This window comes from Doryrhamphus excisus, chromosome 5, assembly GCF_030265055.1.
Source record: "Doryrhamphus excisus isolate RoL2022-K1 chromosome 5, RoL_Dexc_1.0, whole genome shotgun sequence".
Classification (NCBI taxonomy): Eukaryota; Metazoa; Chordata; class Actinopteri; order Syngnathiformes; family Syngnathidae; genus Doryrhamphus; species Doryrhamphus excisus.
In genome coordinates, this window is record NC_080470.1 from 11155865 (window position 1) to 11174252 (window position 18388).

The 18388-nt window shown below is 41.1% G+C and overlaps 1 protein-coding gene across 1 annotated transcript; it reads left to right on the top strand.

Annotated features, from left to right (window-relative positions):
- The first annotated feature begins 449 nt into the window (after positions 1-449).
- On the top strand, positions 450-17281 carry colgalt2b (collagen beta(1-O)galactosyltransferase 2b). Its single transcript, XM_058073106.1, has 12 exons — positions 450-725; positions 9965-10075; positions 10159-10276; positions 10364-10498; positions 10567-10771; positions 10931-11050; positions 11292-11365; positions 12190-12296; positions 12726-12858; positions 13000-13127; positions 13932-14138; positions 16501-17281. The coding sequence occupies exons 1-12, from the start codon at positions 499-501 to the stop codon at positions 16772-16774; spliced, it is 1839 nt and encodes a 612-aa protein (XP_057929089.1). The 5' UTR covers positions 450-498; the 3' UTR covers positions 16775-17281.
- The last annotated feature ends 1107 nt before the right edge of the window (positions 17282-18388 follow it).

Here is an 18388-nt window from a genome sequence, read left to right on the forward strand (position 1 = left end):
CAAAGCTCCATGTTGCACATTCGGTGTGCATCTTAGCTCTATCATTAAAAAAAAGATGGGTTACTACAGTCGTTTCATGTACATATTGTGGTATAAATCACAGCACACGTGTTTTTCTCTACTTACTGGAGCCTTTTGACCAATGTCTCAAAATATTATATTAGTATTTATCATATATACACCCCCCAGTGTAGTTGAATAGTGCACTAGAATATTATTCTATTATGATATTACATCTCATTCAAATGTGCTGGGGTGACTAATAGTGTTGCTCCAAAGTAACGTCCTGAAAGAATGAAATCAATTAAAGCAAATTCAAGAGAACAAAAAGGTTTTTGCAGGTACATAGAAAACCAAGGTGTAGGCGTGGTCAAACCCCTAACCCGCCCCTCCCCACTACCTTCCTGCTTGTCGTCCCCCCTCCCCACCGTGTGTTGGGCTCACTCACCATCCACTCCACACTCAAGTTCGAATCGTGGGATTCAGGTCCAGGACGAGATGCGGGCTCCGTGGGCCGTGCTGTGCGCGCTTCTGGCCGCTGCGAGGCCTGGCGTGGAGTCCGAGCTGGTGACGCTGGTGCAGCAGGAGCCTGCCACGGCCGAGTCCCCTTTGCTCAAGCCCAAGGTTCTCATTGCCATCGTGGCTCGGAACGCGGCGCACAGCTTACCGCACTACCTGGGCTGCATCGAGAGGCTGGACTACCCCAAGGAGCGCATCGCCATCTGGTGAGAGAAGCGATAGTGCATGATAGTCGGAACATGTCAGCTTGAGTGAACCCATGCAGTGAACCCAAGTGGACTTGTGGGGATGAAAGTGCAATTATTAAAGCCAATAATCACGTCTCGAGTGTGAACATGGTTGTGCAGGTAACTCTCATGTGTGCATGGTGTGTGTATGAATAGACAGTATAAAAACATAACGGATGGTGCATGCAGGTGAGGGCAAGTTGAAAGGAGACGTTAAGTTGCTTTGACAGCAGACTAAAGTGGGGGTGGAAGTTTCTGGGAAGTCATGCGTGTAAAAAATGTGTGCAGCTTACATCGGAGTTCAATGGGATGGCCACTAAGTACACCTGCACAATGCATCAAAAATATGCTTGTTTTTATGGATAATGATGCTCATTTTTGTCGTATATGTTTATTATTGTGGTTGTAGGGAGCCGAAATGCAGTCTGCAATCACACAAATAAACACAATTGTTATAGTAGTGCTCTATAAGGCATTTAAACCATATTTAAAGGCAGTAGAACCATGTGGGTAAGCATGTTGACCACACAGTCAAGAGATCGGGAAGATCTGGGTTCGATTCTCTGTGTGGAGTTTGCATGTTTTCCCATTGCATGGGTTTTCTCCGGGTACTCCGGTTTCCACATTCCAAAAACATGCTAGGTTAATTGGCGACTCCAAATAGTCCATAGGTATGAATGTGAGTGTGAATGGTTGTTTGTCTATATGTGCCCTGTGATTGGCTGGCGACCAGTCCAGGGCTTACCTCACCTCTCGCACTAAGACAACTGGGATAGGCTCCAGCATACCGCCGGGACCCTAATAAGAATAAGTGGCAGAGAAAATTGATTGATGATAGAACCCTGTGATTCCTACCAGCCAATCTGAAGTTAGGGGGTATGCTGGAGCCTATCCCAGCTGACTTTGGGTGAGAGGTGGGGTATACCCTAAACTGGTCACCAGCCAATCACAGGGCACATATAGACAAACAACCTTTCACGCTCAAGTTCATACCTATGGACAATTTGGAGTTGCCAATTAACCGAACATGCATGTTTTTGGAATGTGGGAGGAAACCCGGAGTCCCCGGAGAAAATCCATCACGCACAAGGAAAAAGATAAAGATAATAAATTTAAGAAATATTCTGATTCAAAAAATATCTGATGCCATATTGCCCTGTTTTTGTTAGATTTTGCACACTTCTTTAAAATATTCTTATACATTATACATTATTAATACATTATATTGTGTCTTTCTCTCTTAAATCAACCTTCATGCTTCATGGTGACAGCCACTATCATTAATTACTTAGCTGTCGAGTCAAACACGAGCCTATCACTCAGTATTTTGAGTTTCTGCCAATTTTTGGTTCTTGTCATCATCTTATCCGAGCGCAACCTTCCAGCTTGAGGATGTGGTTCCGTCTGCGTATTTCTCTCTGCTTCTTCAACAAAAAAAGTGAAAAAAGTGACAGAGCAGTGAGAAAGCCCTCTCATGATGCTGTTAAAAGAATGAGAGGAGAGGTGTCCAAATAAAGAGAGACTATGTGAGGAGTAGAGACTAAGGACGCACACTGCACTATTTATTATTGTGGTTCTTTAGTTTGCAGTGGCTAATATCTTGCTTAAATTTTAATCATGAATTGGGCAGAAAAATAAAGCTTTTCCTCTGTGTCACTCAAGCTTGGCCCACATTCTGAGAGGTGGGAAAGCATTATGTCATAGACCACTGTTTAAATGTGCTTTTCTGTCATTCAAAAGTCTCAATACTGCTTCCTTTTGGTATTATGTGGTGTCACATGACAAGAAAGACCTCAACATGGCTGCTTTGTCTGAATTCTATGCATACCCTGAGGGATATATTTCAGTAGGCCTTACCAGTCAATAGAAGAGATGAATTCCTCCAGGGTTGAAATGTTAACATGAATGGTAACACAACAAAAAAGGCCTTATTTGTTCTTATTCGCCCATCTTTATGCTAGCAAGCTCTACTTTCTGGGTCATGGAGGAAGTATACCGCTAAGACTATACCATTTTCCATTCTACTGCGGGGGAGGGCATTAAATATTGAGACTGAAATAGCAAAAGATTCAATTACTAATGTGAAAATAACTTAAAGTGTCTATATTAGTGTGATATAATGGAGAATTGAATTTTATAGTTTTGTGCTAATCCTGCTAACGAGCTAGCTGTGGAGCTAACCAAATGACCTCTGGAAAGGTAGCTACGTAGCTACTTTATCTAATTACCTAGCTAACCAACCTGTAGTTGGATGGAGATATGAATGCTTAGTTGATTGATACTAAAGAAGTGCTCATTTAACAGTATGTTTATTATTATTAATCAGCATGATTGTAACATAAATATGCTGCGAAGGGTTTTAATGAGGACAGTATTTGTGTCTGACGTTAGTAACCTCACTGATGTCATAAAGTAAATAATGTTTAATTTCATTGTTGAGTGCATCCATATAAGCTATCTGAGGTAGAAAAAATATTATAAATGATCCATGGCTCCAGAAACCAAACCGACAAGATCTAAAAGCCTTGGTGCAGATTGACACGTTGCAGCTGCCTTATATTATCCTTGTGTATAGAAACCTAATCACGAAGCGACAGACCTGCAATGTCTCTAAATGACAACCAGGCCCTTAAAATATATATATTTTAAAACAGCTTTTACTCCAGCCTGCTGCTTAAACAGCTGCATCAATCCTTCATTTCAGATGGATTTGCATTCAAGCCCAGACTTTAGATGGTTCACACACACAGCACATCATCACATATGGAACACTCCCAGGGAATGAAAACAATTACACACAACCAACAAACATGCAAGCCAGATGTGTGTAGTTAGAATAAAACTACATTGGAAATTGTAGATGACCACAATGTATCCCGTTACCGGACATCTTATGGGGGAAAATGAATAAACAGAAGGCTTCTCTTCACATCTTAAAACACAGTCTGGTGTTCTGCCAACTCTCTGTCAGCCGACTACGGATGTGGGAGCTGGAAGTTTGATCATTTTGTTTACCTTCAGCGAATAGACACTATAGCTGACATGCTAATGTTGCTAATGTTTATGTCTTCCTGTTCAAATGAGCATAAGTCCATCTCTATTACTTAACGCACATCCTTTTTTTCCACCTCTGGAGAGATTCATACAACTTTGACAGCCTTTGCCTGTTTTTTCGTCATTGTTATTTACAGAGCAGATGTGTAATTATTTAATTCCATCTGACTAATGGCTTAGAAATTTCCCGTATGTTCCTTCATGCCAGGTGTGTTGCTTCCAGACACACAAGGCACAGAGAGAGGAGATGTCCGACAGCATACCTTCATTTCGTATTTTGTGACTCTTTGTCAGTAAATCGCTGGGGTATGTGTAATTATCTGTTACATCACAGTCTTACTCCTTGGAGTTGGCTATATGCATGTGTGTTTGGAAACATTTGCACAAATATACACACGGTTGTGCTCCTCTGGCATCCATGTCTGTTTTCCATTCAGTGTTCTGCTTAGTCCGTCTGACCCTGAGCGGACTAGAGCTTGTGCATATGCAGAGTAACTGCCAGCACCTGTGGAATCACACCCTGCAGGCTTGAGTGTTAGATGTTTTAGGTGTTTTTTTTAGGATTTGCCTGTGGCCCTGGATCTCTCTAGATAAACCCCTGTTGCAAGTTAGAAACTTTGGACAATCGTATCTTGTCATTTTTTGCCTAATTTAAGCATAAAAATGTTGAAATAAACTATAATACAAAAATATAAGGCATTCAGAAATTTGATTAAGGGGTGTTGTGAACGATATGTGGTATTGTGCACAGGTCACAGTATGTCATTAAGGTGTAAGGTTCCTGTAATGTTTGGTTGAGGCACATAAGCATCAGACTTGATAGCCAGAACAACAGGCTTTTAATGCAGATTTGAATTATCTCACAACAGACACAATAATCAATAATAATAATCACAATAATAACACAGGATCCCAAGTTGAAACTCTACTCTGAACTTACAGTCCTCCACATCGGGAACACATCGGGTCTTATTTATCTTTTAGATAGCTTATTTATCTCTGATTGTCTGCTATATTGGTTAGTACCGGTGTACTATATGACTATAGGGGTGTTATTTCATGTGTAGAGGTTTCTAATGATGCTTTTGAAAAAGTTGTAAACAGGTTTTATACGCTCTAACTATGAAAATATTTGATTTGTCAAAAATAAATGTACTTATCACAATCAGGTCTGGAATCAATTAACTGCAATAAAGGAGCGATTACTGTACTGTACTGAAAATTAGCACTTTTTTATAGTAAGACAGTAATTGGTAGAACTTCACTGTACATTATATGCTACAAATTCAATTGACAGAGGGAGGGATGGGAATAATAACATTGAGCCAGGTCTTGATTAATCACATTTTGTGGTTTGCACGACTTGCTTGCAACTAGCAGAGATGCTGAAGTCATATTAGTTTGCAATACAAAGAAGAACAAGAGGAAAAATAATAATAAAAATATCAGTCAGTAAATTTAGGGTAAATTTCCCCAATTTGTTCTGTAGTTTGGACACTGTTTGAACATTGGTGATTTATGCTAATGCTAACAGTCCACCTCATCTTGAAATGTTTGTTTTTAAATCCCAGTGCAGTAACTGAATCATTATGTGGCTTCAGAGCATAATCGGCCTCTTGTTACTAGTTTCTGCCAACAGACCCTTAAGGAGAGTACACATTGATGGGAAAGTTTTATTTGCATTTATTGGATGGAGTGGTGTAAACAAAGACAACAGATGATCTGATTCCTGAACTTGATTAGATGTGTTGTTCACATTGGTTTGTTCTTCTGAACAATCTATTCTTGTTTAAATGCTCTTTGTTGGCAACAATACAGAGGTGGTCAACATTCATTAAAAAACAGAATTATTGTTGCATAAGTGTAAAAAGAAGTTAATTTGCAATTGTCGCTCAAAGTTGACACTTTGCTGCAGCTATCTGTATTTTCTGCTGCCCTCAGTCTTGTCCTTTCGAGGGTGGCGGGGTATGGAGCTTATCCCAGCTGTCTTTACGCACACCCTGGACTGGGTGCACTATTAGCAACCGTTCACACTCACATTCACACCTGTGGACTATTTAGAGTCTCCTATTGACCTAACATGCATATTTTGGGAATTTGGGAGTAAGCCAGAGCAGGCTCCAGCATATCCCCGTGACCCGAATGAGGATAAGCAGCATAGAGATGGATGGAGTAAGCCAGAGTAAACGGGGTGAACCCAGGCATGCACAGGGAGAACATGCAAACTTCAAAACAAAGCGAGCACTTGCCCTCAATCTCCTCTTGGATAAAATCAGACCTTCTGTCTTTACTGAGCAGATATCATAGGAAGGACTCTTGGTGGCTCATTGGTGATGCATATTATGTCATTTTCACTCAGGATATGATCTCCACACTTTGATGTAGTGGTCTATGTTTTTGCTGCCCTCAGTCTCCTCTCAGATAAAATGAGTCTGCCTGTCTTAGTCAGTAGAAATAATAAGAATATCTCAAAATAAGTTGCAAAGTCTTTTTTTGCTTGAACTGGACAACCTCAGGAGATTTCTAGTCCAGTTTGGTCAAAGACTCCTGCCTCCTAATAACCTTGAATATGAATACTGAATGTCACACTTGAGTGCGAGTGGACTTTTGTTGACGCTGAGACCCATGAGGAATTTTTCGTTCTTTTTTTCTTTTTTCTGCCTCTACTAGCTCTACTGCACTCACTAGCCTCATCTTATAAAAGGGGTCCTCAGGCTGCCCAGGTCTCAAAGGGGCATTCTTCTACGTTAATTACATGCCATCATTATTAGTAGTGTTATGAGATGGTTTGTTGAATCAACAGGCGCTAGCCCACAGGGTTCTTTCAGACACGTGTTTACCTAAATGGACTCATCTTAGACACATGTCTGTGTGTAAAAAGCCAGATGTCAGCCTTCAGATGATTTCCTTCACACCGCACAGCACCCACTGTTATCTGACACACTCCTGCTACAATTAACGCCGCCAGGTAGGAAGGAGAGGGATGAAGCGGTGCTATAATGGCTACTTGACTATAGCATGATGAGCCATAATGTGATGTTATTGTCACGGTTACACAAGAATGTAATGCGCAATGTACATCACATATGGTATCATTAATGTGATTGCTCCACTAACCAGTTATTAATGATAACTGCCATCTTATGCAATTCCACAAATTTAACTTTAAACTTGAAAAGTCGTATGATCGTTTGGTCAGTTGCACAAAGTCAAACCCCACCGTATGATTGCACAGACAGTCACATGCGCACACAAACCGAAAATGTTTGATAATGAATATAATTGGTCCTTCTGCCAGGTATTAATGATAACCTCCACCTTGCATGATGAAATGAATAGACTCGAAAAAATCCACAAAAACAAAGCGCACTGTTTCCCCAGTATGATTGCTCCATCACACACCGACACAAAAACTACTTTTTTTTATAATTAATGCTATCACTCCTCCTGCCAGTAATTCATGATAACTTCCACCTTGCGCAATAGAAACAAAGCAGCTACAAATAAGCCAGAAAGTCAGGAAAGTTGAATAAAGTTAGGACAGACATAAAGTAGTGATGTAGGGCAGTGTAAAAAAAAAAAAATAGGAGACTGCATCAAACTATTGCCTTACTTAAGTGATGGGCATTTAATGAATACAACGCAGTCAGTGAGCATGAGCAGTGCCCTGGCTGGTCCACCAGTATTAGCCACGGCTATGACAGATGTGCATTAGTCATCCTATTACAAACCAATGTACCATCAAGCTGCTGTTTCAGGTTACCGTTGTTACATGGTGTAGCTTTAACTCATCATACATCTCGTAGTAGTAGTAGTAGTAGATGATTCGGGGACTTTTGTGAAGTCTGGGATATAAGACACTTAAAGACTCACAGGAGATAGCAATTAGTGAGGCGCCCACACTCTTTACTAGTTTGCGGCATGTTACTCACACTTACAAACATGTAATATTACTGCAAAGCAGCTGCCGCCAGTAACTCTCTGTGACGGCTGCCCTCTGCTTTTCTCTCTTTTTGATGCCCTTTGAAATTCTTACCTGAAAGTGTGCACACATACTCAAAAACACACACATGCACTCATTTTGTAAGTGGACTTTTCCACTGCTTGCTGTAATATTCCTCTCTCCAAAGTTTTGGACTAAATCTTGAACAGGATCAGGATGCCTTTATTGTCATCCATCCATTTTCTTTTCCACTTGCAGTGGTATGCTGGAGCCTATCCCAGATGACTTTGGGTGAGAGGCAGGGTACATCGTGGACTGGTCGTCTGTCAACCTTTAGTATCATATACTGACATATAGAAATATCATGCATGCAAAATGGTCACAGCAAATTTAGTGTGCAAAAAAAAAACCTGTTTGGGGTACCTTGGCATCTACTTGACATATGCACTCATCCATAAAGATAAGTGTCTCCATCATCAGTTCTTGCACACCTTTTTTTAACCAAAGAATATTTAATGCGAAACACATCCAGTATAATTAAAAGAAGATATATCGGAAAAATGTGGTTAATCGAAAAAATAGGGGTCAGCTTTTGATGTTGCACAAATGCAACCCGCTTATTTGCAAGTGTGTGTGTGTGTGTGTGTGTACAGTCTTTGGGTTTGCTTGTTAAAATGAAAAGCATGTGCGGGCAAGCATGCGCATGTACGTGTGTTATCAGTCATAAAAGAGGAAGCTGCCGCCGCTTGATGGCCGGTTGTTATTTTATTGTATACTTGAAGCTGTAGTAATGAGTAGATGTGCACATATTTACACATATTTAATGCTGCCTCTTCAAGCGATGAAACCTCACATCAGGACGCCACATAAATGATGTTGCTGCAAGCCCACAAGGCAAAATGACACGCTCATCTTTAGGTTAATTTGTTACTAGGCGGGAAAGTTGGCAGAAAAATGGAAATAACGCATGTGTACTCATGTAGCTAAAAATTGACAGCTTGTCAGCTAATTAGACTGAGAGATAGATAGAGGATGCATGCTAACCTAAGTTTTTCTAAAATGGTGGTTTTCAATGACAAAAAGCAACCGAGGACAATACACTCAGAGTTAAGGTTACTCACTTCTCTTGTGTTTTCTTCATGCACACCCTCCTTGTATGCACGCATGCATGCGGGCCCCTCCCATGGCCCTGCCCCCTGTATTCTCTACGAGTACACAGTGACTTTCCATGACTAACGTGACATGACATAGCTTTCCTGCTGCTTTTGTGGATGTGCGAGACTTCATGAAGATGAGAAGCACAAAAACAGAACGTCAATACTGACTTCCCTCGCCATGTCTCGGTTTGAATTTTGTGGCTTCAAAATGTGCATATTGAAAGAAATGTGATGTATTTTGCCAAACTGGAGGATCAATCTCAGCGCCCTCATTCACTGTCGTTTTATATGTTTTTACAGTAAACTGCAGCCTCATTATTTTGCTCCCTAGTGTGTTTTTGTTAGGTCCCCTGCCCCCCTTTTTTGGTCTTCAAATATGGTCAACATGTGTGTCCTAAGGCCTTACCTACCCACAACGCAGAGTATGCTGTAATAGGTTTCTACATCAGTGACCTCTGACCTCACAAATGTGCCCCTCAAACGGACGCAGACAAAATATTTCCCTTCCTGTTGGCAGGGTCTTGAAAGCATTTGTGTCTGTTTGCATGTGGATGGACAGATAGTTGCATGATGTGATAACCAAAACAATGCAGGAGACAGTGGGGCCTTATTGGTGACTCTTGCTATGCACAAGTGTGGAATGGAGGTGTTACGGAACAAAAAATGGAGTAAAAAAATGCAATATTAAATTAGATTACAGCAAAGGTTAGTTTAGTTTTAGTTAACTAGCTGTGCTGGGTTTCTGAAACGTTTTCATTTCAAGACAGAAATGACAAATTTGGTGACCCCCACAGGGTGAAAACATCACACCAGCATTTGTTGTATATAAAGTGATGATAAAGATTTATTTATGTCAACAAACTTGGATTATGGCCCTCGGAAAGTCGTCCACCCAATAAAACATGACCCACAAGCAAGATTCACCACCTATTCTTATTAATGCTAGCTGAGCGCTTTGCTCATTACTGTGATTACAACATTGGTTGTGTTGTTTAATGGCTTCCAATACTTTGATGCATTCAGCGTCGTAGTCCAAAGATCACTTTGTACTTTTGCTATTCCAGGGCAGCAAGTGACCACAATGTGGACAATACTACATCCATGTTGAGAGAGTGGCTGAAGAAGGCCCAGCGTCTCTACCATTATGTGGAGTGGCGGCCAATGGATGAGCCCAAGTCAGTCCTATTGATTATGAGTGGATAATTGTATGAATCTATCAGTGAATAAATGAATGATGCTGAGATTGGTTTCTGTCAAGGTCCTACACAGATGAGTGGGGTCCAAAGCACTGGCCTCCATCCAGGTTTAACCATGTGATGAAGCTGAGACAAGCAGCGCTTAAGACTGCCAGGGAACGATGGGCTGACTTCATACTGGTAATATTTACAGGGCCCATAGTCAGCCATGGTTATTATACAGTGTGCATTCAAGAAAATAATTGCTATAGATTGCATTGTGTATAGTTTGTTGACAGCGACAACCTCCTGACCAACCCTCGTGTTCTCAACCTTCTCATTGCTGAGAACCTGACCCTGGTTGCCCCTATGTTGGAGTCCCGCTCTCTGTACTCCAACTTCTGGTGTGGCATGACCCCCCAGGTACATTACTTTGCATTCATTCAGCCATACTTTTCTTCTCTCATGCCAAAAACTATTCTCTCTTATAGGGTTACTACAAGCGAACTCCCGACTACCAGCCAATCAGGGAGTGGAAGCGACTGGGCTGTTACCCGGTTCCCATGGTGCACAGCACGTTCCTATTGGACCTGCGTCGCCAGGCCAGCAGGGATTTGGCCTTCTACCCTCCTCACCCAGACTACAGCTGGTCCTTTGATGACATCATGGTTTTTGCATTCTCGGCACGTCAAGCCGGTCAGTTTGAAGCTCGCGGCAAACTAGCAGATTTGTAGCAGAGATGCAAACACATTTGACATCAGGAAGAGCAACAGTGACCTCCTTTTATTGTGTGAGGACTATATTAGTTTTATTTCCTGATCCAAGCCAAAATATGTGTGTTTGTGTTTCTTCTAGGTGTGCAGATGTTTGTGTGCAACAGAGAGCACTATGGCTTCCTTCCTGTCCCCCTTAAGCCACAGCAGAATGTTGAGGACGAGCGAGAGAGTTTTATACACACCATCACGGAGGCCTTAAGTGAGCGCTCACTAACACACACACACTCGGCAATATATGAACACAAATGCTTTCCAGCAATCTGTCATGCCTCACTTTGCCTCGCCGGCCTGTTCCCCTTGACCTCCAGTAGCGTCTCTGATTGCATCCTGTCAGCCATCCTTGGCTGAATTATCCAATCCTTTCTTTTCCACCTACTGGCTTTCGATCCTAGTTTTTTGTGTGTAATGATCTTGTTGAACCGTTTTCTATCTTTCTACAGTTGACCACGATATTGAGCCTTCTGAGCACCTGTACTTGCCGACATTACCACAGGACACCATGGGCTTGAATAATGTGAGTTATAATAATAATAATAATACATTTTATTTGTAGAGCGCTTTTCAAAATACTCAGACACTTTACAAAAGAATGAAATTGAATAAAGCAAGTAGACAGAATAGAAGACACACCAAAATACAACATTCATTCATTTTCTACCGCTTTTTCGCGGCGGGTGCTGGAGCCTATCCCAGCTGTCTTCGGGCCAGAGGCGGGGTACACCCTGGACTGGTGGCCAGCCAATCACAGGGCACATATAGACAAACAACCATTCACACTCACATTCATACCTATGGACAATTTGGAGTCGCCAATTAACCTAGCATGTTTTTGGAATGTGGGAGGAAACCGGAGTACCCGGAGAAAACCCACGCATGCACGGGGAGAACATGCAAACTCCACACAGAGATGGCCGGGGGTGGAATTGAACCCTGGTCTCCTAGCTGTGAGGTCTGCGCGCTAACCACTAGACCGCCGTGCCACCAAAATACAACATTCATTGGTTAATACACAGTTAAAACATGAGTAACAACGGGGCGGGGCACAACAGTCAGATATAAAAATGTTAGACATTAAAAACAGATTTAAAGAGGTGTGTTTTGAGTTGTTTTTTGAAGGTGGGAAGGTCAGGGCAAGCACGGAGTGAATGGGGCAAAAGAGTTCCAGAGGGTGGGGGCAGCAATGGAGAAGGCTCTGTCTCCCCAGTTACCTTAAATTAATTGAACTTCTCTTCACGAATCATTCTATAGTCTTAGTCCTAATGTCTTCATGTCTTAGCCTTCCTGTTTTGCCTTTTTTTTCTTCCTGTCTCATGACATATGTAAGCGGTTTATTTTTAGGTGTTCCTGATAAACCTGAAGCGTAGGCTGGACAGAAGAAGCCGAATGATGAAAACATTGACCTCACTGGGCCTGAACACTACGCTGACAGATGCAGTGGACGGCAAGTAGGTCTACAATATTATCTCAAACGTTTCACCTTTTCAATGTCTTGTGTGTATTTGAGTGGAAATACTTTTTTGTCTGTGTATGATTGGACAGACAAATGCTAGCATCGTGTGTAAGTGAAGTAATCTTACCTCGGCTTGCATTGTGTGTATATGCAGGGCTGTATTGCAGCATTATAAAGTACAATTTAGCCAAAGGAAATACCCTTACAATGCGCAGTAATGGAAAGGTTTTGTTTTGTCTCACTTTCCTAACCAAACCCCCAGTTTGACTTCACTTCCTTTGCCCTGTACTCACTTTAATCCTGCTGAGAAAGTCCTAATCCCTCTTCCCCAACCTGGCAGCCTTTCATAACGACATGCGGTAACTTGCTGTAGCTGACTAAGAGTTTTTAGAGCGAACACTGACTTCTTATCGCCCTCTCTCAGAGCTCTGAACACATCCCAGCTGCAGGCGCTCGGAATAGAAATGATGCCGGGCTACAAGGACCCATACTCAGGCCGGGTCCTGACCAGAGGCGAGATCGGCTGCTTCCTCAGCCATCACTCCATATGGAGACAGGTGGTTGTCACAGCTCCTTTAGCACCTTGAAGCTATAACCTGTCAAAGCATGTTGATTATTAAGAGCATTTACCACTGTTTGGCGTGTCTTGTCAAGATGAGACAAAAACAGGACGGTGTTGGGTTTTTTTGGATCTCCAGGTGGTGGAGCGTGGCCTGCAGAAAGTTCTTGTTTTAGAGGACGACGTGAGGTTTGAACCCCGTTTTAAGCGGCGGCTACAGGCCATCATGGATGACGTAGACAAAGCCCAGATGGACTGGGACCTCATGTAAGAATATTTAAATTTTATTTATATATTTATATTTAAAAATTTCTCTGACTTGGTTTTTCTGAAGAAATCACAATCTCTAGTTATTACGTCAATATACAATGAGTCTGAATATAGGACGACAGCCCTGTTTTTTTGTTTTTAAGACAAAATCAAAGACAAACAAAGATAATATTTTGGTGCCTTCTGGTTTGTATATACAAATCTCAAGCCCACAAATATAAGACGACTCTAGTCATCTAAGGACTTCGCCATCACTCATTGTACTCATGTCTTTATTCAGGGGATTGCAGTCTTTAGTTTTGTACGTGACTATTAGACAACTTTAAATATAAGACGGCCCCTCTTTTTCAAGACCAGTTTTTGGGAAAATATTTTTTACACAAAGTTTTGGCACCACCTAGTGGTTTGCAGGTATGTAGAGACTTACATTTCCGAATATAAGACGATTCAAAATTGTCAAATAATTATTTTTCTTGTCTATTCCTGATGGGATTGCAGTCAATAGTTATTACCCTGTTGACCTAAATATTAGATGACTTTTAAGACAAAAAAAAAAAAGGCTTATTCCGAGAAGAAAATCACATCTCGCACGTTACTTACTCTTTGGAAAAATAACATTTTCTAAAACAACACCTTCTAAGTTGAATGTATAAATTTCTAGGTCCCAAATAAGATGTTCTGTCTTTGAGACTTGAACTGGGTGAAAAGTATCGTCTTATATTTGTGATAATACAGTATTATTCTTCAGGCGTAATGTGGTGTGTGACTAGGGGTCTAATTTTCTTAATTCGTCTTCCTCAGCTATGTGGGGCGTAAACGCATGCAGGTGCAGCAGCCAGAGCGCTCGGTGGACGGCGTCAACAACCTGGTGGTGGCCGACTACTCATACTGGACACTGGGCTACGTGCTGTCGCTGCAAGGAGCCAGGAAGCTCCTGGCTGCAGATCCTTTCTCCAGGATGCTGCCCGTCGATGAGTTTCTGCCCGTCATGTTCAACAAACACCCCAAGTTAGTTGGTTATTTTGTTTTAGTAATCAATTATGACACACCTTAAAAGTGATACCATCCCTCATAGAGCCACTGGGAGGCATCATCATTCATGGCATCTAGGAATTGCCATGATATGCCATAGGTATGAATGTGAGTGTGAATGGTTGTTTGTCTATATGTGCCCTGTGATTGGCTGCCGACCAGTCCAGGGTGTAAGCCTCTCGCCCAAAGACAGCTGGGATAGGCTCCAGTAAGCCCCGCAACCCTAGTGAGGAAAAGCGGTATAGAAAATGGATGAATGGATGCTATGGTGTACTGTATTAAGTTGTGTTTCCTTGTTTTTAAGGATGCACTACAAACAATTCGAGTACATGACAGGTGCTGTTTTTAGGAAGTCGCTGCAAAATAGTCAAATATCAAAGTATATGTGACAGTGTTTTTAACTGCAAAAACACTGGTCAAAGATTCCCCATTGATAGGAACATTCTGCTGTTTTGGGGAATCTGCTGCAAAAATGCTGGTGTAAGATCTTGTATAACAGGAGTGTGCTGCTGCTTTTAAGGACGTACTGAAAAACACTATCATCAAGGATCTGTGATATGTTCCTTGATATGTTGCTAAACTTGTATTAAAGAAAATAGCATATATATTTTTTTAATTAATATCACAATTTACACTCACTGAAAGTGAAAATGTGTCCAGAATCTGAGCAATGTTGGATTTAACCCTATATCTAAAACAATATGCTAAATTTCCATTTCTCTCACTGTTGAATGGATGAATGTTGAATACGCGCACAGTGTATTTATGTAGTAATCTATACAAGGAACACTGGACACACATCTCTGTGTATTTACATGGTAACACACACACACACACACACGCAACGTCCATCCATCCTAACCCCACCCCCACATCCATGCTGCTATCAATGGGAATCCTGTCCCCTTCTCCAAGCAGCAGGAAGAGCCTTGCTGGCCCACATTCCTCATAAAGAGGAAAGGGGGGAGGAGGAAGTGACACAAAGTCAAAGGTTTGTTGAGGAGAGTCCTGTCAAAATGAGAAAGACATGCATGAAAGGTAGTGGACATGAGAGAGGAGGCAAGGAGAGGGAGAGGGCACAACGTCCATATCCTCCATAGGTCATAAAAAGAGGCATTGTGCACCCTCTGCAAGGCAACGTGCAGCCTGAAGAACAATGTGAGCACTGTGTGTGTGTGAGAGAAAAGATGGGGGTAATGCTGCGAAAAATGCCCCCCAAAAAATAGTGGAAGGAAGAAAAGATGATTACATGCATGATACTGCACCTGCACATGTCTATTTGTAGTCCTCAGTAAATATTTGTCTGTTCTTACTCCACCTTGTCTAAAAGTGTCTTCTGTTTTTGTGTGTCTCTATGTTCAGAGAATTTTAGTTTTAATCAGAAGATTATAACATTGGTGTATGATGTGAAAAATATGCACAATAACACACAATAATGTCATCAAATCTTACCTTTACGCTTTCCCAATCAGTATCAACATTGGGAACAAATTGTATTATCTGTGCAATGTCTGAGAACACAACTATGATGCGTTCAAGGAGTTTTAAACAAAAGTTTTGCTGTTTGTGTTTGCCAAAACAAAATTGGGCTTTTTTACTGTATATTATTTTTTCAATAATATAATAGCCCTTACTTCCAAAATTGGTATGCATGTACGTACAATTTGTGGTCTTTGTGTGTGTGTGTGTGTTTTTTAATCATTTTGCCTGAAAGTTTTCCGTTCAGTGGGTGGAGACCCACCTTAGCAATGTTGCTACCGGTCCTTAAAAACAGAAGAGCACTTCTGTTATTTACAGGATCTTTGGGTAGCCTTTTTGCAGTAGGTCATTAAAAACAGCAAACACTCCTGTCTAATAGGGGATCTTTGACGAGGATTTGTACAGGGGGTTCTCAAAAACAGCAGATCACTCCTGTAATATAGAGAATCTTCGACTAGCGTTGTCGCAGTAGGTTGTTAAAAACAGCAGATTGGCCTTGTCAAGATCTTTGCTTCATGTTTTTGCAGCAGATTCTTAGAAACAGCATAATGCTCCTGTCATGTAGACGATCTTTGACTAGTGCTTTTGCTGTAGATTCTTAAAAACAGCAGAACACTCCTGTCATATAGAGGATTTTTGGCTAGGGTTTTTGCAGTGGATCCTTAAAAACAGCAGAGCACTCCTGTCATACAGTGTAGAGGATTTTTGACTTGTGTGTTTCCAGGTTTTTAAAACCAGCCGGCTGCCCTTGTCCAGGTGTTTTAGTGTTTTTGCAACAGATGTTAAAAAACAGCAAAGCCCTCCTTACATTCAGAGGATCTTTGACTAACTTAGTACTTTTTCTTGTCCGTTTTGTCAGTGTGGAGTACATGTCCCACTTCAATCCCAGAAACCTGAAGGCTTTCTCAGTGGAGCCGCTGCTTATCTACCCCACCCACTATACCGGGGAGCCGGGCTACATCAGCGACACCGAGACCTCCACCATCTGGGATGATGAGGCCGTGGCCACCGACTGGGACCGGCAGAATGCCCGCAAGACCGCCCAGCAGGGTCGCATACGTACTGTAGCCCAGAACAGCGTCACAGGGGACTCGCCACCACCTGCGGCGAGGGCGTCACGGGATGAACTCTGATCAAAAGAGAAAGCAGACTGTGCACGGGCACACTTGAAAAGACACTTGAAGCAGAGATACTGTACACATGTACATAGGAGGAAGTGCCTTAATTTATTCCCAACATTATGTGGACGACAGTTAGCAGCCTTAGTGTGTGTGGCTATAGAAACTCACAAATCAGACTTCTGTTGTTCCTCATATTTAAAAGATAATGCTTTGGATTAAATAGCCATGGAATCAAAGACGTGTTCAAGGATGCTTGTGGTTCAGTACTCTGGTCTGGACCAAAAAGTAAAGTGTTTATGTTTGCAAATACACACACACACATCAAGTACAGCCCTTTCTTGCCACGCACTGCAGGCTGGTCCTGACAGTTACACATCCCTCACACATCCTTGATAAAACAGGCTACTTAAATGATGGAAACTGTAACATTAATTTTGTCAACAAACACACTGGCCCTTTCTCTGTTTGTATCCTTCCTTTGTGCTGTTGAACCAATAAAACTTCCTCATGTCAAAACTTTTCAGACCTTATCACGCTTTTGAATTTAAAAATGTGTCCCAAATTTGTACTGGCGCTGTTTTTTTTAAATAGTTGTAAAGTTTTTTTTAATTGGCCTACTTTCTTTTCACAATAGTTAATGTTTTACTATTTAACTATTATTGTAAGAGTATGAAACTCTATTGTAAGTCAGGTATTATTCAACTATTAGAAATAAAGTAAATTAATAATAACAATAAAAAAACATTTAAAAATATTTGCTAACTTGTACAGGTATATCTTATTGTATTATTATTAATATAATAATTGCTATATTATTATTTCAAAAATGACAAAAATAATAAACATTTACAGTACAACAGACCTAAACTATTTTTTGTTTCAAATACGTATTTTGACTGCCATCTTTTTTTAAGCAGTTCCACAGAACATCATTATTTATTTAGTATTAAGTCAAAGTATATTTATGTTTATCCACACAGCACAAACACACTGCGGTTGCTCCCATGACCTGCTGATGAGTCGTGTCTCAGCAGCTTTCAGAGGCCTCCGGTAGAGTTACACAACATGCTGGTGGTATAAAAACAATACTTAAAACAACACACTTGAAAGCAACAAGCAGCCTCCTAATGAATTTGAGGTTTTTTATGTTAGAGGACCACCAACTGTGAGATACTGCTGACTGTTTTACACTTCCTGTAAGCAGGAAGACCTGACAGAGCAAATGATGGGGTCCTGGGGTTTAAGGTAAGAAAGAAATATTGTTAAGTTGGGAAGCAAAGAGAAGCGTCGAGAAGAGATTTCATTTTACTTTTTAATTGCAGGCAGTAAAAGTCTTGCTTTGAAATGAGTCGTCGCAGGACCCGATAGGTTTTGAAGCATTGTACTGACATCTGCTGGCTAATAGTTGTAAGTACATATCCCAAACCCCATTTTAAAAGTGTATTTTCATACAAGCCTTTGGTATTCCCAATTTATTAAGGTTTTAGTGCACATTATTATATGTATATTTTGAATAACACACCATAATTGCAATATGAATACCTCTCTATTGAAGTTTGGTATTGACTGTTGTATGTGTTCCTGTTTGAACCAGCAGATGGTAGTCTAGACTTTATATTATACAAA